This window comes from Petaurus breviceps, unplaced genomic scaffold (assembly GCF_028583685.1).
Source record: "Petaurus breviceps papuanus isolate PSGF00001 unplaced genomic scaffold, PetGlider_PUasm1.0 91041, whole genome shotgun sequence".
In the NCBI taxonomy this organism is placed as follows: Eukaryota; Metazoa; Chordata; class Mammalia; order Diprotodontia; family Petauridae; genus Petaurus; species Petaurus breviceps.
Window position 1 is genome coordinate 26,056,603 of NW_027187400.1, and position 21,736 is coordinate 26,078,338.

General features: G+C 42.0%; 1 protein-coding gene across 4 annotated transcripts in view; it reads left to right on the forward strand.

The window, feature by feature from the left end:
- The window catches only part of LOC138154207 (alpha-enolase), a 20,108-nt gene extending 13,222 nt beyond the window's left edge, over window positions 1–6,886 (forward strand). For all 4 annotated transcript variants that reach the window (XM_069078768.1, XM_069078767.1, XM_069078769.1 and 1 more), the window contains exons 6-12: window positions 305–438; window positions 910–1,132; window positions 2,896–3,093; window positions 3,679–3,880; window positions 4,903–5,011; window positions 5,288–5,346; window positions 6,432–6,886. In XM_069078768.1, the coding sequence (XP_068934869.1) occupies window positions 305–438; window positions 910–1,132; window positions 2,896–3,093; window positions 3,679–3,880; window positions 4,903–5,011; window positions 5,288–5,346; window positions 6,432–6,501 (995 nt within the window). In that variant the 3' untranslated portion in view covers window positions 6,502–6,886. The remainder of the gene's footprint in view (window positions 1–304; window positions 439–909; window positions 1,133–2,895; window positions 3,094–3,678; window positions 3,881–4,902; window positions 5,012–5,287; window positions 5,347–6,431) is intronic.
- The last annotated feature ends 14,850 nt before the right edge of the window (window positions 6,887–21,736 follow it).

A 21,736-nucleotide genomic window follows, 5' to 3' on the forward strand; every position in this document is an offset into this window, starting at 1 on the left:
TAGTGACTTGCCCAAAGTCACACAGCTAGTAAATGTTAAATGTCTGAGGCTGGATTTGAACTCAGGTCCTCCTGACTCCAGGGCCAGTGCTATTATAAATTTCTTAAAGCTGATAACATGGAGAACAACTACCATGCTCTCCCACAAAACATTTTTCAGAACTACCATCATAGACCAAATATTAACTTGTAGAGAGTGTTCTCTAGTAACAGGCAGGGCAGCCAATAGAAAATGTTTGGTAATAGGATTGATAACTTTACAGAAGATAAGTTTTATTTAACAAATCTCCTTTCTCTCATTTTAGCTAAATTTGGTGCAAATGCCATATTGGGAGTGTCTCTGGCTGTTTGTAAGGCCGGAGCTGCTGAGAAAGGTGTCTCCCTGTACCGCCACATTGCTGACCTTGCAGGCAATGATGAAGTCATCCTGCCAGTTCCAGTGAGTTTTTTGTTTCTCTGTGGCCCAGAACATATTCTGAAAATGTCACTTGATTTAGGTTTAAGTCCCACCTCCAATGCTAGCTAGAATGGCCATGGACAAGTCTCTGAATGAACAGTCACCACCACCACTATTTCACAATGTTGTGAATAATGTTTATAAAGCACTTTGCAAACCATAAAGCCCTCTATGAGTGAACGATTATTTTCTGGGCCCTGAATAGGTTTATTCTTATGGGTCTTTCCATGCAGCCTTTATGGAGGTAAATACAAGAGCATGCCTTAGTGCTTTGGGAGGGATGATCCCAGCACAGATGGCACCAGGACCTTAACAGTGCAGTGTGTTACCTGTCAAGGTTCAAACTGCTGAGCTTGATAGCATTCACCAAAGACATTTGTCCTTTCTGTACTCTGGAATAGTTAGATCCGATCCTTTGTTGGATCAAATGGATCTTTCCTTACTTTTCCCCAGGCCTTCAACGTGATCAATGGTGGCTCCCATGCTGGTAACAAGCTGGCTATGCAGGAGTTCATGATCCTCCCTGTTGGAGCAGCAACCTTTAAGGAGGCCATGCGCATTGGAGCTGAGGTCTATCACAACCTGAAGAGTGTGATTAAGCAGAAATATGGACAGGACGCCACCAATGTGGGGGATGAGGGTGGCTTCGCTCCGAACATCCTGGAGAATAAAGAAGGTAAAAAAATCTTGGAGTGCAGTGAGCTGACCTCAGTTTATAGCCTTGGGCTCCTGACATGATTTTATCCCAGAAAGGCTTTGGGGGGTACTCTTTTTTCCTGTTTTGGGGCAAGCCTTATGCTTTACCATTTGGGCTCCTTTATTGTCATTTACAGGTTTATGACCAGACTGATTAAGAGACTTCGCTGCTCATTGAGTATAAAAATAACATTGTTTTTATTTATCCTTACAAACATCTCTTCTCACTTCCCTCTTCCATTGAAGAATTTTTAAAAAATAAAGTTCTCATAACAAGTATTCATAGTCTAGCAAAAACTAATTCCCACATTGTAATTGTCCAAAAAATGTTTGTCTCATTCACAATTCCTCTTCATTCTCTGGATTTGCACTTTATAATTGCATGGATCAGGGTTTTAAAGTCTTCAGTTTGTTTTTTCTTGATGATGTTATCATATAAATTGATCCATTTCCACTCACTTTACTCTACATCACTTTGAAGGTCTTCTCAATTTCTCCTGAAAACTTTATTTTGTAATTTCTTATAATAAAAGATTTTCCCCCCCAACATATCAGTTTGTACAAGCACTTTTTAAATTTTTTAAAATCAGAATTAAACATTTTGTCTTGTGTGATCCTCCCCATTGTTTATCTAGTTAGTTAGGAGTTCTTCCCCTATCCATTGATCTGAAAGATCATTTTTTCCCTCTGATTTTCTAAGCCCAGTATGGCCATTTGGAATTGGCCCATACCTAGAAAAAGATGGAATTTCTAAAGCCAATTTGCATATGGGTTTTTAAACTAGAATTGCCTCCTCCCCTCCCCTTTAAAAGGAGGATATCATTAACTCAAATACTGAATGATATGAACATTTTCTTCAGTGAGGGCTGTTGAGGGTGTTATGAGCCTGGAAATACCCTACCTAGCTAGCAGCCCCAATCTGTATTTACCAGTGGAGAAATTTAGACCATATTCAGGGGCAGAGAAATGATTCAATTCTGTGAGTTAACTTGTGGTTACATTTATTTAATTAAATTATAGTAATGCCATCTCATTGACTTGTTCTGATTTTAGTTCTTAGGTCTAGTTAAAAAGTAGGATTGGGTAAATAGGAGGTAAAGGTGAAGGAAATGTTAAGGGATTAGTCATTGTTCATCTTTGGGGAAATTAAGTCATCAGGGACACACCCATCAAAGACAATAAGACCTTGCAAAGATAAGGAGAAAATACATACCTACATGCCTATATATCATTTCCTGGATACCTTCCTCCTACAGGGAAGTGTTGCATCAGAAGGCACGTTTTTCTGTGGGTTCTGATGGAGCTGGGCCACTTGGCATTCAGGCCTCTACCTCCACAGTGCTTGTATTTGTTCTTGGATTTTCAGCCACTCATTCCATTTAAACTGCTTTTGAAAGGGCTGATCTCAGCTGCTTACTGTAACTGTAGCTTGGTGAATGCAGCTGTTCCTGAGCTATAAATCTGGGCCAGTTGTCGATGGGGAAGACTGTTTCTTAAAGACCTTACCAAATTTCCTGCTGTGTGACCTTCTAAGGGCCATGCTACCCTCAGTTAGAAACAGCTTCTCATTACCAAGGCAGGGAGAGCAAAGGTAACTGGAACTAGGAACGGGAGAAGTTCTATGGAGAGAGAGTGTCTCTTGCCCTCCCTGTTAAACTCCCTGCTTGATACCTATTGAAGTGAAATTTCTGTTTTCACCTACCAGTGTTTTCTTACCTCCTTTGCTGCTGCCATCTCTTCCAGCTCTGGACCTGCTAAAGAATGCTATTAGTAAGGCTGGCTATACTGATAAGGTCGTAATTGGCATGGATGTTGCTGCCTCAGAATTCTTCCGCTCTGGGAAATATGACTTGGACTTCAAGTCTCCTGATGATCCCAGCAGATACATCTCCCCTTCTGAGCTTGGAGACCTCTACAAGAGCTTCATCAAGGACTATCCAGGTATGAGTCACCTGGTGTGGGTGTCCAGCCATTCCCCAGTGACTAGTTCCATGTACCAGTTGCAGGACCATTAATGAGCCATTTAACATCTTGAATTGAATTTGCTCGTTGGTAAAATGATGGACTTGGATTCCATGATTTGGATTACTTTCTACGATTCTATAAAAAGTGCACATGATAATCTGGGTTTTTTAATGACTAAGGAAGAGAATGGGGCAGGGCAGCTCATGAACGTTAGCAGTTGGGGCTATGCAGATGCCAATCCAGTTGCTCCCTGGCTCATTTCTGTAAAGCACAATTGTAGCCTTGTGGAAGCACATAGAGGTTCAAGGGCTTAGCTGGTTCTTGTCACTGCTTCGCTTTGGTTGTCCTATGTAATGAATGTTTGCTCTTTAAACATCTGTTTCCAACATCTCTGTAAATTCTGTCCCCCTTTAAGGGATTGGTGGTTGTACAAGGAAACTTTATCTTGGTTGAATTGAGCATAAGAACCCATGCTCCTTTTGGCTCCACTCTGGGTTGTGAGAAATGGACTTTGAAATTCAGTAATGCATTTATCCACATTCTCCTTTTCTTTTTCCTTAGTGGTGTCTATTGAAGATCCTTTTGACCAGGATGATTGGGAAGCTTGGAAGAACTTCACAGCTACTGCAGGCATCCAGGTGGTGGGGGATGACCTCACAGTGACCAATCCCAAGCGCATTGAAAAGGCTGTGAATGAGAAAGCCTGCAACTGCCTCCTACTCAAAGTGAACCAGATTGGCTCTGTGACCGAATCTCTCCACGCGTAAGTCCTGTGTGGGTACAGTGGAAATAGCCTGCAGGGAGAGAGGAGGGCCCTCCGGCTTCTAAGCAGGCATCCTCATCCAGTGGAAAAAGGAAACACCACCCTCTGCATCCCTCTGAGATGGCTCTATTTCCCTGGTGACCGTGGTCAAGCCACCTCACCTCTGAGTGTGTTTCCTTATCTGTAAAGTGAAATTAATAGCCATAACACTTCCCAGCGTTGTTGTTCCTAGTTGTGTGTGTGTGAAATTTCTCTGCTGGGCATTGGCTAGCTCTGCTTACCTGGATTAAGCTTTTCCTTTAAAACTCAAGTTTTGAATGAGTTTGAAGTAATAAACAACTTCTAAAGAGTCTTTGCCTTTGGTATCAAGAATTTGAGGATGATCAGAATCTAGACCAGGGCCCACCCAGACAATTAGGTGTTTTGTGCTAAATTCAGCATGCTCCACTGCCAGGCTGGATCTGACCCTAGGATATCACTATGAATATCACTCAATAGTTGATTGCCAAGATAGATATCTACTTTCTCAGCCATAAATTACTCATTTATTTGAGAGTTTGTGGAACTCTGGTAGTGATTTAGATTATGAAGTGACTTCTGTGTGCTAATGTTTTTCATAGCATCCTGTTAAGTGAAAAATAGTGTATTGTCATTTTAAACATGAGGAAACAGACTTAAATTGAAAATGACTTACCTGAGACCCCATTGTGGTAGTGCTGAAACTAACCCAAGTCTTCAGATTGAGTCTAGTTCTCTTTCAGCATCATCTTGTTCATAAGGGATAGAGGGAATCTATACTTGTCACTCTTTGCAGGGAGATAGATGATTATCACATATACTGTTTCTCACATTCCTAGATCTGCTGATAGCTCTCTGAACTATCCTGCAAATCACCCAAATCTGAAAGGGAAAAAAATCCCTACTTCCTAGTGAATGGGGAATAACCTTAAACTATTAGAAGACAATCATGATAAAATAGAAAGGATGGTTATCTTGGCTTCATTTTCTTTTATGACTTCTAGGTGCAAGCTGGCCCAGTCCAATGGGTGGGGAGTAATGGTTTCCCATCGTTCTGGGGAGACTGAAGATACCTTCATTGCAGACCTGGTGGTGGGTCTCTGCACTGGGCAGGTAAGGACTTGACTGAAAGTAGTGCCTAAGTTTTGCTATATAATGCATTTTCAGCTAGCTGCATGATGGGATTTTTGGAGTGATAAATATATTTAACTAGAGAGAGACCTGCGTAAGGAAGCCATATCTTACCCATACTTAGCTCTGCCTTTCTGTCATCTTAAAGGACAGGATGCCCTAGCTTTCTCTCAATAGGTCATTTGTGGAATCCATGTCTAATATTGGGCTTGTCCTCAATATGTCTTCATGTTACTCCTGACTTGATTTTTCTTCCAGATCAAGACTGGTGCCCCCTGCCGATCTGAGCGTCTGGCCAAGTATAACCAGCTTCTCAGGTGAGGAGATGGTTTTTTAATACCTTGGGGCAGGGGGGGGGGGGTGCAGCGGGCAGCAGGGTGAGGGTAGGGGCCTTATAAGGCTTTCTTTGTAAATGCAGAGGATTTCTTAGAACTGTCAGTTCTCCAAGTAGATGTTGGCTGTCTCTTTATATTGCTTCCTTTGGTGACAAAGTTCTATAGGAAAGTACAAAATACTCCTACATTTAACCCCAGCTTTTAATTCTTTTTTATGAATTTTCAGAAGAATCCCTCTTCTCTATACTGCTGCCACCCTCTGGTGATTAAGAGAATGAACAAGGATCATTCTTGATCTGGATGATCAAACTATCCTGGTTTTATTGTAGAAGGAACCTCTGATTTATTTTTAAGATGAGGAAATTACATCAAGCATGATTGCACATGCCCCTGCTCCCTGAACTCAATAAGGCTTTTTAAATTCAATATGTGCAGATTCTTAGTCCAGAAGATTCTAAAACTTGAAATTTATCTTCTAGAAAGTCCTTTGATACATGACTAAACTTTATATCTTTTATATTTGGCTAATGTGTTTTTTCCCAAGTCAAAGGTTTTAAAAATCACGGTTATGACCGTGGCTTTTAACTGTGTTTATAACATTCTTTCCTCATTTGCCTACTTCCATGCTTATCTGATCTTAAAGATATTACTTGACTTCCAAAATTTTTGAGAAGAAAAGTGTTTTCTGTTGTTCTCTTTGAAGTGTTCAAGATTTGACAGAGTGACAGGTAGAAAGGAATCAAAAAGCATTTATTAGGTGCTTGCTACATGCCACTGCCTGGTATCTATGTGGGATATGTTGGAAAATAGATTTTGTAGTTTTACATTCAGGAACTTACACCCATTCAGCTTTATGCAAGGCCTGATTCCACAGGGATGGAGAAGCTCAGTAGACTGTTGGAGGGTCTTCTGAGCTTTCCATACCCTAAGAGTGCAAAAGCCATCCATGACCTCATAATGGGGATCTGACCGTTAAGTACTCATAGATACAGATGTGTTGGTTGGTAAGTGTGATATATTGGCATTCTTCAGCTTACATTTCTTTACATGTTTCTGTTCTCCCACAGAATTGAGGAAGAGCTGGGCAGCAAGGCTAAATATGCTGGACGGAACTTCAGAAACCCTCAAGCCAAGTAAGCTCTGTGGCCAGGAGGCCCAAGAGCTCGCAGGCGCCAGGCACCTCTGTAGAAGTCAGCTCCTGTCCTAAGAATGGGCAGCACCAGTACTAGATCAGTTTTGTTTTGGGGGCAGGGGCCTCTGCTGCTTAACTTCCCTCCCCCCTCCACCTTTCTGTGATGTTCTCACTGCTTCGTTAGAACTGTCTTACACCAGAGACTTCCTGATCATCAGGCTCTCTGTCAGCAGACCCTTGTCATCCTGTGACTGGGATAGAGTGACCTGTTCTCACCCCCAACCCTGGTGTTGATGTGTGAAGCCATACACTTGTGATGCAGCCCCAATGAGCCCCCAGGCCAGATCCTTAGTGGCTTCTATGTGCAGAATAAAAGTATTCAGTAACCCACTGGAAAATGTTTCTCTCTGGGGTGGGTGGGTAAGAGTGGGTGAGAGTGTGTGTGTGTGTGTGTGTGCGCGCGTGTGCCAAATGGATCAGCAAGATGTGGCAACTGATGGGGTTGGCAGGGATGGAAAAGTCAAGAGTGGTGAATGGTGATGGTGCTGTCATTGGAAATGGGAATTTGGGGGGAGAGGAAGGTTGTCAAGCAACGAAGAAGCCCAAGAAGTACTTGGGATGAGTTGAGGGAGAGGAGATAAAGAGCTGTCTGGCCCTGCAGATTTCCAAGTCCTATATTGATGTGTGAAGAAAGCACAGCTCTATTCCCTTTTAGATACAGGAAACATGTTGCCATATAAAGACTTATGGCTTGGTAAGATTATTTCAAGTAAGTATTAAATGTCTGCCATGCACAGAGTAGAAAATTAAATAGTCCCTCTTTCAATTAGTTTACATTCTCGTTGGTGAGACATGCATGTACAAAAGCATAAATATGAAGCTGGTAGGTACAAAATTTAATACAGTTTGAGAGGGAAAAACTAGCAGATGGGGAGTATCTGGAAAGGCTTCATTTAGATCATGGCGCCTAAACTGCATCAGAAGACTGGGAGATGTCCAGTACAAAGGCTGGTAGATGAAAGATAGAGTGCCCCAATTGTGGGGAGCAGTCAAGTTCAGTTTGACTGTATCCTAGAGTAGGAGGAGGGAAGGAATGTCCAATGAAGCTAGAAAGATAGGTTAAGGCCAGGTCCTGTGGGACAGTAGGAAGCCACTGGAATTAATGGAATAGGAGAGTCACATGGTCAGATCTGTGTTTAAGAGAAATCCCTTTGGTAACAGTGTGGGATGGACCAGAGTGGGGTGAGAATAGGCAGGGAAACCAATTAGGAAATGCTGAGATCTAGGTGAGAAGTGAGGATCTGAACTAGGGTTGTAACTTTGTGAGTGGAGAGAAGGGCTCAGATGCAAGACATGTGAAGGTAGTAACAGCAAGAATTGACAATTAATTGGATGTGGGGTGAGGGAACCCAGATCATGAACCTGGGAGACTGCAAGAATGGTGGTGGTGCTTTTGACAAATAAGGAAGTCTGGAAGAAGGGAGGTTTTAGGGGAAAAGATAATGAGGTCAGTTTTAGACATGCTGAGTTTAAGATATCTCTGGGACGTCCATTTCGGAATATCTGATGTGGGCCTGAAGTTCAAGGGCAGGAAGATTTGGGAGTCCTGCACAAACGTGATCTTTAAATCTGTGGGAGCTAATGAGGTTACTGAGATAATGGAGGGAGTAGATAAGAGAGACTCCTTAAGGGACAGTTTAGGCCAAGGGAAGGAGGTGGAAGTGAGAAAATGGGCTGTGAGTTGCCTCCAATAAGGCAAGCTTGGCTTGAACATGATATCGGCTCAATGGCAGCAAGATATAGATAGATACTGCTATTTTAAAGAGGCCCAGAGTTAGGAAATACTCCATTTCCCAAGATGCTAGTGGTTGGATTGGGTCTAGAAACCGAGGAAGACTATTAGCTAAGCCCTCAAGACGGGTAGAATAAAGAGCACACTTCAACAACTAGATTAAGCGGCTTTAAGATAGGAGTGTGTCTAATCTCCGTGGGCTTGCTTAGACGGATCTGTGTCCTTTTTTCTTCAACTTTTAAATTCTACCATCGCCAAACCTGACAATGTCCCTGAGAGAGGAGCTAATGGTGCAAATCACACATCAGAAGCAGCTTTAGGAAGCAACCTCTTCAAGCACCCCCAAAGCTAGATAATCTCCAGGAGCCACAGGCTACTTCCCTACTCTATTTTTGTGTGGCCTCTGAAGATGAATGCTCTGAATTGCACAGGAGTTATCCAGGCCCAGCAAGGCGGATGACCACTAGGAGATGTTTTCAGGGGGTAAGGATAAAATAAAACTTTGCCAGAAAGCTTGGCTTTGATCCATCACTGAAATGTCAGCTCACGTGTGGGTAGAATCCAGGACTTTGGATGTTCTAGGATATTAGCAGTGTGTGTGCTCTCAACAAATATTAAATGATGGGGTGGGAGGCTGTGGGTGGCCACAATCTGCTCCTGGGTGAGATCTGCTGTTTCTAATTGCCATGGAGTTTTTTATTAAGATGGCCTGTTGTGTTCAGAAATGCATTGGGAAGTTAGGAAAAGAGTCATTTTTCCTTATGTGAATATTTAACTTGACTCATTTCTACCCACCTTCTTTTGCATGCTTCCCTTCCCATGTCTTTTCCCCTCTCCACCTCCCTCTGCAAAAACAAACCCAGTTGGCCCTGGAGTCAGGAGGACCTGAGTTCGGATCCGGCCTCGGACACTTAACACAAAAACTAGCCGTGTGTCCTTGGGCAAGTCGCTTAACCCCAATTGCCCTCCAAAAAGCAAAAAAAAAAAAAAAAGAAAGAAAAAATCCAGTTTATTACTGACCTGATTATATAGTTCATGAAATTTGGCCATGGGGAATAGGCTGACCTCTTGTGGATGTTCGCCTGAATTGCTATGATGGCTACCTTCTACTTTAAAAGACTTAACCCTCTCAGGGCCTCACAGTGGGGTGGAGCTTAGTTAAAGCAGGTATAACTTGTCTTCCTCTGGGTGTTCTACAGCAAATGTTTATACAATGGGCTGAATTTTCAGGAGTGTTAGCATTTTGTTCATTTTTTTGAAAATACTGAAACATCTGGTAATTCCCAGTCACATTTTTCTACAGCTTAGTTTTTCATGATGTCTGGCAGATAAAGACAATTATAATTCCTAGGAGAATAGAATGGGTGAGTCAAGAGCCCATAGAAATTCAGAGGTCAATTCAAGGTTTTATTGAAAATTTACCATTGCAGCCCAGTAAAAAGCTGCTTCTGTTTCCTTGTGTTTGAAGACCAGTTACCTTGAAACAAAAGGTCAGCTGAGGACCTCCTTTTGTGCTATGCTGAAAAAATCAATGTTATTCACCATGAACTTCCTCTTCTTCCCTTCTCATCTACAAACGCTTACTTCATCACCCACTTTTCCTTCCTTCAATCCAGTCTTTGATGAAGAGGTGACCCTTTTTCTCACCAAGACCAGCTCCTCCATGTGTACCCTTGCTCCTGTCCCCTCCTATCTCCAGCAATTTGTCTCTATTCCCACTTTCTTGCTAATCTTCAATCTCTCCCCATGTACTAGTTCCGTCCGTTACTTACAAATATGCCCAAATTATCCTACGTCTTCAAAAGAAAAACCTTCACTAGACCGTACCATCCTATATCTCCCTCTTCCCCTTTTCTCAGTTAGACTCCTTGAAAAAAAGCCATCTCCATTGAATGTCTCCACTGCTCACACTCTTTTCCATCCTTCACTGTCTCACTCAGCTGAAACTCTTCTCTCAAATCACCAGTGATCTCTTAATCACTACTTCTAATGGCCTTTTCTTAGCCCTCATGCTTCTTGATCTCCCTGCAGAATTTGACAATATTTGAGGGGATCTTCACCTGGATACTCTCTCCTCCTTGGGTTTTGGTGACATTGCTCTCTCTCTCTGTTCTTGGACACTCATTCTTCTCACTCTTTTTTGTGCAATAAACGCTCCATCCTAAGCCCCCTTTTCTCTTCTCTATATATTCTCTATCTCAATGACCTCATCAACTTCCATCAATTTAATTCTGACCTCTATGTAGATGACTCCCAGATCTGCAGATGCAACCTGAGTCTCTTGAGCTCCAGGCTCCATCTGCTTATTAGATATTTTGAACTAGATACCCTATTGTCACATTAAACTGATTGTATCAAATTAGATAGCTTATAGACACATCCAAAACAGAACTCAATATCATTTTTCTTCTCACCATCCTCTTTTCTGAACTTACGATCTTTCCTCTCTCCTAAGGTCCTAACCAATCTTCACTCACCACACATTCAGTTAGCTCCCAAATTGTATTTAGGTCCACAACACCTCTCACAGAAGTCCCCTTTCTTCACTCTCACAGTCACCACCCTCCACCTCTTAACTTGACTATTGCCAAAACCTCTTAATTGACCTCCCTCCCTCTGATCTTTCCCACTCCAATTTATGCTCTATACAACTGCCAAAGTGATTTTCCTACAATGCCAATCTGACCATGATAACCCATCCACTCAATAATGCTTCACAGCCTATTCAGCTATTCATTATGGCCATCTTCCTGCCACCTGTCCTGCCAATCCACCAAACTACTGGACCCCCTGGAAACCATGCCCTGAGAGCTCAATCCATGAGCTTTGGAACTCTTACTCTGGAACTTAAGTTGTCCACATTAGTGACTCACATTGGCACCAGATTAGTGCCAACTCAAGTTATCCGCCCTATCCAACTGGCCCCAAACCACACCATATGTCTCATCCTATCCAGCTGTCTACCTCCACCACTTCTTGCCACTATCTATTCCTCCCTGCTTTCTGTCTCTTTTTTTACCCCACTCTTTCAACATTCACATTTATAGGATTTTGAGTTCCAAGTTTTTTCTCCTTGCCTCCCTCTCCTCCCCGCTCTTCTAAGACAGCATGCAATCTGATATAGGCTATACATGTACAATCATGTTAAACATGTAGTTTCCACATTAGTTATGTTGTGAAAGGAAAATCAGAACAAGAGGGGAAAACCAAAAGAAAGAAAAAAACAAACAAACAAAAAAGAAAATAGTCTGCTTTGATCTGCATTCAGACTCCATAATTCCCTCTCTGGATGCATACAGCATTCTCCATCATGGGTCTTTTGTAATTGTCTTAGATCATTTCATTGCTGAGAAGAGCTAAGTCTGTCAAAGTTGGTCATCGTGCAATGTTGCTGTTATTGTGCATAATGTTCTCCTGGTTCTGCTCACTTTACTCAGCATCAATTCATGTAAGTCTTTCCAGGTTTTTCTGAAATCCACTCGCTCATCTTTCTTACAGCACATCAATATTCCATTAAATTCGTATACCACAACTTGTTCAACCATTCCCCAACTGATGGGCATTGCCTCAATTTCTAATTCTTTGCCACCAAAGAAAGAGCTGTTATAAATATTTTTGTACACATAGGTCCTTTTTCTCTTTTTTATGACCTCTTTGGGATACAAACCTAGTAGTGGTATTGCTGAATCAAAGGGTATGCACAGTTTTATAGCCCTTTGGGTATAGTTCCAAATTGATCTACAGAATGATTGGATCAATTCACAACTCCACCAATAATGCATTAGTGTACCAATTTTCCCTTATCTTCTCCAACATTTATCATTTTCCTTTTTTGTCATATTAGTCTATCTGATAGGTGTGATGTGGTACCTCAGAGTTGTTTTAATTTGTAGTTCTCTAATCAATAGAGATTTAGAGCATTTTTTCATATGACTATATGCTTTCTGTCTCTTTCACTGAGAGTCGTGATCAAAGCAATATTGTTATTTGGGGGGGGGGAGGGGCAGTTGGGGTTAAGTAACTTGACCAAGGTCACACTGCTAGTAAGTGTTAAGTGTCTGAGGCCAGATTTGAACTCAGGTGTTCCTGACACCAGGGCTGGTTCTCTATTCACTGTGCCACCTAGCCAGCCCCATCAATATTGTTATTGCTTCAGGAAAGGACATGAAAATCAATTTCCCTAGGTCTCCACTCACTATTGCCTTGATTTTCCAGATTAAAACATACCTGGCCACCACCACTCCTCTCCTTCTATGTGTTCTCTTGCCTTATTAGAATGTAAGCATCTAGGGGCGGCCAGGTAGCACAGCGAGTAAGAGCACCGGTTCCAGTGTCAGAACGACCTGGAGATCGAATCCTGGGCTCAGACACTTAGCACCCACCCAGAAACACCTGGCCGTGTAACCTTGAGCAAGTTACTTAACCCTGATTGCTAAAAAAAAAAAAAAAAAAGAATGTAAGCATCTTAAGATCATTGGCATTTATATTTGTAGCTCCAATATTTAGCACAGTGCCTGAACATAGGAAGTATTTAGCAAATGTTTTTCATTCATTTAACGAACTGCAACAGCAACTATATACCTTCAAGGTCAGATATAAACTCCTGGCATGTAAAACTCTTCACAATCTATCCTCATCTTAGCTTTCCGACCTTAATACCCACTATTCCTCCTTCTGCATTCTAGGGTTCAGCTGAGCTGAGCTTGCTGTTCCCCATTCCTGACACCCTGTCCTCCATGTCTAGATTACTCTTCTTTTTCATGTCTGCCTCTTAGAATCCCTGGTTTCTTCCAAGGCTTTGTTCAAGGGCCACTTTATGCAGGAATCCTTTCCCTTTCTTTCCAGAGCTGTCTTCCTGTATACTTATGTATAAACATGTTGTCTCCCCCATTAGAATGTCAGTTCCTTGAGAGGAGGGGATTTGGTCTTTTGTCTGTATATCCTCTGTGCCTAGAATGGTACATGACATGGTAAGTGCTTAATAAATGCTTATAAATTGATTGGATGTACAGGTCCAAAATCCTAGAAGGAATCCATTATCCTTTGGAGAGGAAAACTGAAAATCCCATTTCAGTTCCACTCTATTGTTCCCCAACCTGATTTGATGGAGCCCATGCTCTTTAAACAAGCTCAGACACCTAGCTACCAGAATGAGACTGAAGAATGGGAAAGGCAAAGAAAATGGAAAAGAGACTTTTTCTTCCTGTTTGCCCCTTCAACCTTAGGTCACCACTTTCCACTATTCCCCCTGAAGGGCAACTTGTTCTTCTGTTTTCCCCACTGTTCATGCTACATCATTCTTGGGTCTGCCACACCCTTGTATGTAGTGCTTGAGCATCAAAAGCATGACCATGATCATTGACAGATTCAATGTATTCATCTCATGGATGGCAAAGTATCTCCCTTATGCCCCCAAAGAGGATGGCTTAGTCTGGTGCTCTGTCCTGAGTATGCATGTTGATTTCAGCTTTGAAAACACAGAAGTTAGAAAATATGTTAATTGTGAGACCTGTCTTTGTAATCTAGCAGAAGAAATAAGTATGTCTGCAACTGGCATTCAGGTTTAGACTCTAAAGAACTAAAAAACCAATTGTTCTTTTGTTGCCTAAGAAAGGGAAAGACAGAAGCTAACAGGGAAAATTCATTCAAGGTTTCTTGGAAGTTATGCTAAGTTGAGCATTAACGATAGGAAGAGACTATAAAAAGACACAGACGTTGTATTGTCTTCTTTAAATGGAATTCACATGTTTGAAGTTCCTATAGTTTACCAGTAATATGGTAAGTATTCTATTTTGGAAGGGAAAGACCGGGGCTATCTCCTGCAGCTCTCATAGCATGTTTTATTAGTCCCTGGGGACATGCTTTATGGTGTTTTTCATCCTTCCCTGATTTAATAATTCACGTTCCAAACCCTTTCCACTGTATGTGCATATTTTTCCTCATTGTCTGTGGTTGGCTTCTGACCTCACTATTCCTGGATCTCTGACATCAGAGCGGAAATCATTGTAAAGCCTTTAGTAATTGAATTGGGTGGCTGGTGGGGATCAGGCAGGGCTGGAAGTTGGCTTTTCAGAGAGACAATGTGGGAAGCAACCGAGGGACTCTGAGAAAAGAAACTGTGGAAAAACCCCAAATCCCTAGTCATTTTTTCTTAATTGAATACATCTGAGGCAGGAAGATGGCAGCTGACTGCTCCAGCCTGGTTCATGTAGCTGTTTTCTCTAATAAAAGAGATGAGTTCCAGCAGAGGTCAGTTGGGCAGAAGGGATTGGTTTGCTTCTCAGTCAGTCTCATCTGCTTGCAAGGTCCCTACATCCCGGTGGCCAGTGAAATGAGCACATCTACAGATGACCAATGCCCAAGTTAGCCCTTCCAAGCCCAGAATGGAGCCAAATCTAAGTCCCATATCAATGTCACTGGGCAGTCACTCAGCAAACTGCGTCACCTACAAAGAGGAACCTCTCCACTGCACAAAGCTCTCTGCCTGCCTCAACTTACTGAACTTTCCAGGCAGACCCTATTTGGTCTAAGTTGTCATCCTAATTCAACTGAGCTCAGAATAATGCTGCTTAAAACAATAGGATAAAATAAAAAAATTTAATTTTAAAAATGTTTAACAAAATAAATAAAAAATGCAATAGAACACAGATAATGTTAACATGTCATTTCCTAAGTCAGTGTGTAGCCCCCAAGGATCTTTATATGCAGGTTAGTGTCCCCTGTTTCTATCTGAGTTTGATACTACTGTTTAAGTCTTGCTGTGTTTCTATGTTATTGTATTCATCATTTCTTATGACACAGTAATAATTTGTTGAATTTGTATAACACATTTATTCAACCACTCTCCAGTTATTGCACATATTTCTAGCTTTTGGTATCATAAATAATCCTGACATGAACAAAAACACAAAGAAACAAAAACAATAGAATAGTTAATGATCCATCTATCTATGGGGAAAAGGATTAAAAAAGGGTTCTGGGTAAACTTGGGAAGGATTGTATGAACTGATGCAGTCAGGCAAGCAGAACCAAGAGAATAATTTACTCCATGGTCATAGTGCTATAAAAATTTTAGAACTCTGATCAGTGCACTAACCAATTTTGGTGTCAGAGGATCAATGGCAAAACATGCCTCCCACCTCTTGGCAGAGCGTGAGGCAGTGGACATACATATGCAGACATAGATCACAGAACTGTAGCTATTGAACTAGAAGAAACTTCAAAGGCCATCCAGTCCAGCCCTAGTCCTTATTTTACAGATGAGGAAACTGAGGCCCAGGAAGGTTAAGTGGATTTGCTTCAAGTCAGAGATAGAATTTAACCCCAAATTATCTGACTCCAGGGCATAGTGCTTTAAGTTGTTTTGCTGGATTGTAGTTATTTGTTAAAGAGAGAGTTGGGGGTGGGGATGGGTTGGGCAGGGAAGTCTTTGAGAAGTGATTGATGTTTAAAAAAGTGGGAGGGGGGCTCTGGCACAAGAAGAGGAGGGATGTATATTTCCTACTCAAACTAAAGAGAATGTAAAGACATTCGGGTCTCATTTTTACCCGCCTTGGCTCTTATTCTCTTCACTGTCCTCCTTTTCTTTGTTTTTCTAGATTCTCTTTCTATTTGATAGACTTAATTATGCACCAACGAAGCTCCTGATCCTTTCCCTTCTGAGATGCTCCCCTTGGCTTTCTTCTTGCTAGTTCCTTTCCCTATAGAATTTGCTAACTCGGTGTATGTGACATCATTCCTGAGCCATCAAGGATTCCCAAACCTTCATCTGCAGAATTGTTGCCCTTCTATGACTAGCCCCACAATGATGACTAATGGTAATGGCTCTTCATTCCAAATGACATAGGGGAACAAAGAGGAAGTCCCTAGGTGTTCATGTACCAGATGACTAGGCAAAGACTACTAAAGACCCCTGTAAAAAAGGATCATTGATGTTTTTTGGTTTTTTACATCACCTCAGCTTTCCCCAGTATCCCTCTCCCTCTCCTTCTTTGGGAGCCATCCTATATAACAAATAGTATGAAGGAGGAGGAGGAGGGGGAGGAGGAAAAGATCATTCCATAATACACTGAAATAGTCTAAGAATATGTGCAATGGACAACACTTGAGAACCTCCCACCTCTACAAAGGGGTGAGGTTAAAGCATCTTCTTATGGCACAATTATGGCACCAATAAACATTATATGTTTATTTCACATTTTTGTTGTACATTATTATATATTGTAAATCATATATAATATATAATGTATATTACATTGTATTGTATGTTATATGATTATATTTCCTTTTTTGTGGTTCTTTCCACTTATATTGTTGTAAATATACATGGTTGCAAATCTACACTATGTATATTGTTTTCTTGGATCTGTTTCCTTCATTTGGCATCAGTTCATATAAGTCTTCCCATGTTTCTCTGTATTCATCATATTTATCACTTCTGATAGTACAATAATTTTCCTTTACATTCACGTACTACAATTTGTTTAGCCATTCCCCAACCAGTAGGGAATGTTTCCAATTCTTCCCTATCATAAGAAGTCCTGCTACAAACATTTTGGTGTGCATAGGGACTTTTTTTCTTATCAGTGTCTCTTTGGGGTAAAACCTAATAGCAGAGTCTCTGGATCAAAGGAGATGGACATTTTAGTCACTTAATTTGCATAATTCCAAATGGTTTTCCAAAATGGTTCACAGCTCCACCAACAATGCACCAGTGTCCCTAGCTTCCCACAGCCCCCTCCAACAATGACTATTGCCATCGTTTGTCATCTTTGCCAGTCTGGAGAGTTTGAGGTGAAACCTCAGGGTTGTTTGTATTTCACTTAAAACATTTAATCACACTTGGCTGATTGGAGGTTTTCTCTGGATCCTGGGACACTATGTTGTACCTGGTTTTCCCATCCCCCTACCTCAGCCCTCCCTCAGGGAAGTGAGCAGACCGCCAGGTCAGTTCCACCCTCTTTCAACGGATGCCCACCTTTACCCAGTCAGCTCTGCTCCACAGAGGTAGGCAGGCTTCGAGGTCAAGGACACTTGGCACTGGTGGGAATTTCAAGGTGTGTACTGACCAGTCACTGTTCTTGGCCTCTGCAAGTTTCTGCTTTCGAAATACCTAGCCCTTGGCCACGTGGTATACCTTTAAAAGCTGACACATTCTCCATGCAGACTCACTGTTCTATTTGGGCCTGACCCCTGGACAGTTCCGTGGAAAATAAAATCCACTTCCAAATTTTACTCTCGGGGGTCTCTTGTCTCACTCCTTTCAGCACAACACCCATACTTCCCCTCACTCATGTTACTGGAATAAATGTAATTTTGTAATCAGGACAACTATTCACCTGAACCAGAAGGACTGCATATTCATTTGCATGGGGAACATTGAGATGCAGTGAAAAGGGTACGGGATTTTCAGTCAGAAGGCCTAGCTTCAAATCTAGGCCCAGCCACTTGCTACCTGTATTATTTTAGATAAATCACTTCGCCTAGATGTCAGTTTCCTTATCTATAGAACAAGTTTGGATTCTGTAATCTTTGAAGTCCTTTCCAATGCTAAATAAATATGTAACCCAAGACAGTCATTAAATCAAAGACCAGTTGGCCCTCTACCACTGAGGGACTTTGGGCAGTTCACCTGAATTGACCAACAATAACCAACCTATCAACAAATATGTATTAAACACCTACTATGTGCCAGTCCCTATGCTAGGTGCTAGGGATACAAAGACAAAAACTAAACAGTCCTTACCCTCAAAAAGCTTACATTCTCTTTACTTTTAGTTCTTTTTGCATATCATTAGGAATATTCTTCTTCCTGATGGACAGTCTTCCTCCTCTGCCTCCATTATAACTTCAAGAAGCAGTAAATTTATAAATATATAATTATAATATATTTATTATATTATAATAATATATAATTATAATATATTTATTATATTATAATATATAATATATACTTATACATTTATAATTATATATATATATATATATATAAAATCTCTGCAATGGTTGTGATTCTTGTTGAAGAAGTGGAAATGGCAGATGATCCCAGCCCCCCCACACACACACCCCGGCAATGGAAATATACAGAGTAGGCATAAGTATGCCTACTGTCAGGACAGGAAAAGCAACTTAAAAGACAAAGAAAAACATGATTGGAAGGTCCAGTGCAAGGTTCATGTTTCAAGAGTGGGGCGTGATGACAGACGGACAACCAAAGCATTGCACTTGTATCCACAAAGTATTAAAAAGGACCAGAGCACTAAGTGGATCTGTGGAAGATTTATGGAAAGACAAACAAGAATCACCCAGGCTGAAAGGCTGGGAGCGGGTTGTAAAGTCCACCAGCAGTAGGGATCTCTCATTTGTACCCATCACAGGTCCACTGGACCATGATAGAATCTAGATTTAGATCTGGAATGGACATCAAATGATCCTTCCTGTTCATTATACATGTGAGGAAACTGAGGGCTAGTAGGTGTTTAATAAATGCTTGTTGATGGGTTCATTGTTGGTTGATTACTGTGAGAATTTGCAATACAGGTCTTCTGTTTGCCAATCCAAGGTTCTCTCCTCTGATTCACTCTACCAGCATGAGGTACCCAGGGCAGGGATGCGGCTGTTGCTGCTGCTTTTAACTAGCTCATTTTCATATCTAGGTCAGATCTAATGTAGAGGGGGTTAGAGTAGGTGCTGAGTAGTCCAGATCAAAGATTTAATTTGAAACTAGGAATGACCTAGGATTTGTGAGGAGATGATCACTAACTTGTCTTCCAACTATAAAGTGTATTGCGTGTTGTCTGTATGGTAATACTAATATCTACTCAGCTGAATTATTCATTCCAACCATGCCCCCTTTCAATTCCATTCAAATGCAACCCAAGCAGTTATGGAGCACCTATTTTGTGCCCAGGGGTTATCCCTGACTCCTAAGATTCCACGCCTCTCCTCACTCATGTTACTAGAGTAAGTGCAGTGAGGTGGCTCAGTGGGCCTAAAGTCAGGAGGACCTGAGTTCAAATCTAGCCTCAGACACTTACTAGCTGTGTGACCTTGGGAAAATCACTTAACCTCTGTTTGCCTTAATCTACAAGAGAAGGAAATAGCAAACCACTCCAGAATCCTTGCTAAGAAAACCTCATGGATGGTATGTTCCACAGGGTCATGAGGAGTTCAGCATGGTTGAACAGCAGACAATGCACCCAGTCCTGGGGTAGGCCCTGAGGATACAATGATAAAAGCATAATAGTCCCTACCCTCAAAGAGTTTGAATTCTCCTAGAGAGAAACAAGACTTACACAGATAAGAGTGGCTTTGTGACAGTCTTTAGTTTGGAATCAGAAGACTCAAATTCAGACTCTGCCACTCTCTGGCTTTGGAACCTTGGACACATTAGTGAACCTCTCTGTATCTCTGTTTCCTCATCTGTAAAATGAGGAGAGCTGGACAAATATTTAGATTCTGAGCTCTAAATCTATGATCCTATGAGAAGTCAACATCTTCTACCTTCCTAGGATCTTGCCAAGAAAACCTGGGACAAGGACAAAGTTTCCAGCAACATCATAGGAGACTGTTCAGTCCTCTAGCAAACTGAAAACAGAAAGCACAAAACTAATGGAAGAAGGGGATCACCCAATGGAGGCAATGGGATGCAAACAGAAAGGAATCAGCAGACCTGGGTTCGAATCTAAGTACCTACAACTGGGTCTCAGCTTCCTTATCTGTAAAGTGAGAGAATTGGACTTAAATGACTTATAACTACTTTTCTGCTTTGAATCAAAGACCCTTGAATGGCAGGGGTATATTAAAAAAAGTCTCCTTTCTCAGAAGCGCCAATGTCACCCCCACCAGATATCCCAGTTTCGTGCATTGGCACTGAACAGCTGCCATGGAGGGACAGAGACATTGGAAGCAACGGTGGAGTCAGCCTTTCCTCTCCCTTTTCCCCAGGATTGTGGTAAGCCACTCTCCAATACTCTGACTGAACTTGGCATTCAAGGAAAATAGAGACCTTTGAGCTTTGGGGATTCGGCCAGAAGGACTCAGATGGTGGGGAAATGAAGCATTCTCTCTTCCCTCTGCTTTTGCAATTGTCCTTCCACTGTCCCCTGGAGGCCCCAAGGGGCTTCTCTGTCTCATTGATTCCCTTACACCCTGTCCAGAGTGATTCTGTGCACCTGCACCTGGCACGCAGCCCCTTATGCTGGCTGCTTCCGGCCATCTGTTGGGCTCTGCTCACTGCTGATGTCTGGGGTGCCCAAAGCTAGGGAGATGGGAATAAACAAGTTTGTTTGTTTGTCTTCGTTATCAGCTTGTTAAGAAATTGGTGGTTGGGAGCAGCTAGGTGGCACAGTGAATAGAGCACCAGCCCTGGAGTCAGGAGGACCTGAGTTCAAATCCAGCATCTGACACTTGACACATACTAGCTGTGTGACCTTGGGCAAGTCACTTAATCCACATTGCCTTCCCCCTCAAAAACAAACAAAAAACATAATACAAAATTGGTGGTTGGAAGTTGGAGGGCCCAATTGGGTGACATTTTTTTGGATGGTATTCTTTAAGACAGCAGCCACCTGGGGCAGCTACGGGGTGCACTGGCCCTGGAATCAGGAGGACCTGAATTCAAATCCGTCCTCAGATACTTACTAGCTGTGTGCTCTTGGGTAAGTCACTTAACCCCAATTGTGACAGCAGTCACCCGAAAGAGAATCCCTTTGGGGGGAATAATAGCTAGGGTTTACATAGTGCTTTAAGGTGATCTCCATAACAACCCTGGGAAGTAGGTAACTGTTATAATCTCCATTTTGTAGATGAAGAAACTGAGGCTGAAAGAGGTCAAGATTTGCCCAGGATTGTACAGCTAGTAAATGTCTGAGGCAGAATTTGAACTCATATCCTTTTGACTTCAGGGCAACTACTTTATTCACTGCATCAGGGAAATGTAGAGGTTGGGCCACTCACAATGAATTAGCGGCTCCAAGATCCTCAAGAGAGGGATGTGCAAAGTCCTTATACTTGAATCTGTCCTAAGATTGACGGATGGAAGAGACTTTGGGGATGGTCTCACAACCCAGCTGGGCGGGGCAGTCGGCAGAGCCAGTGACCCAGAGTTAGGTCAAACCCAAGTTCAAATGCTGCCTCAGATGCTCTCTAGCTGTGTGATCCTGGCTTAGCCTCTCTAAACCTCAGTTTCCTCATCTGTAAAATGGGGATAAGATACCTCACAAGGTTGTTATGAAGATGAAATGATTTCAATGTTATTATTGTTGTTCTCATTATATTATAGGGGATGGGATTGTATCTCAGAGCAGAGGAGGGAAGTGATTGGCCCAAGCTCTCTCTCTCTCTCTCTCTCTCTCTCTCTCTCTCTCTCTCTCTCTCACACACACACACACACACACACACACACACACACACACACACACACGGCAAGCACTAGGATTAGTTCCCAG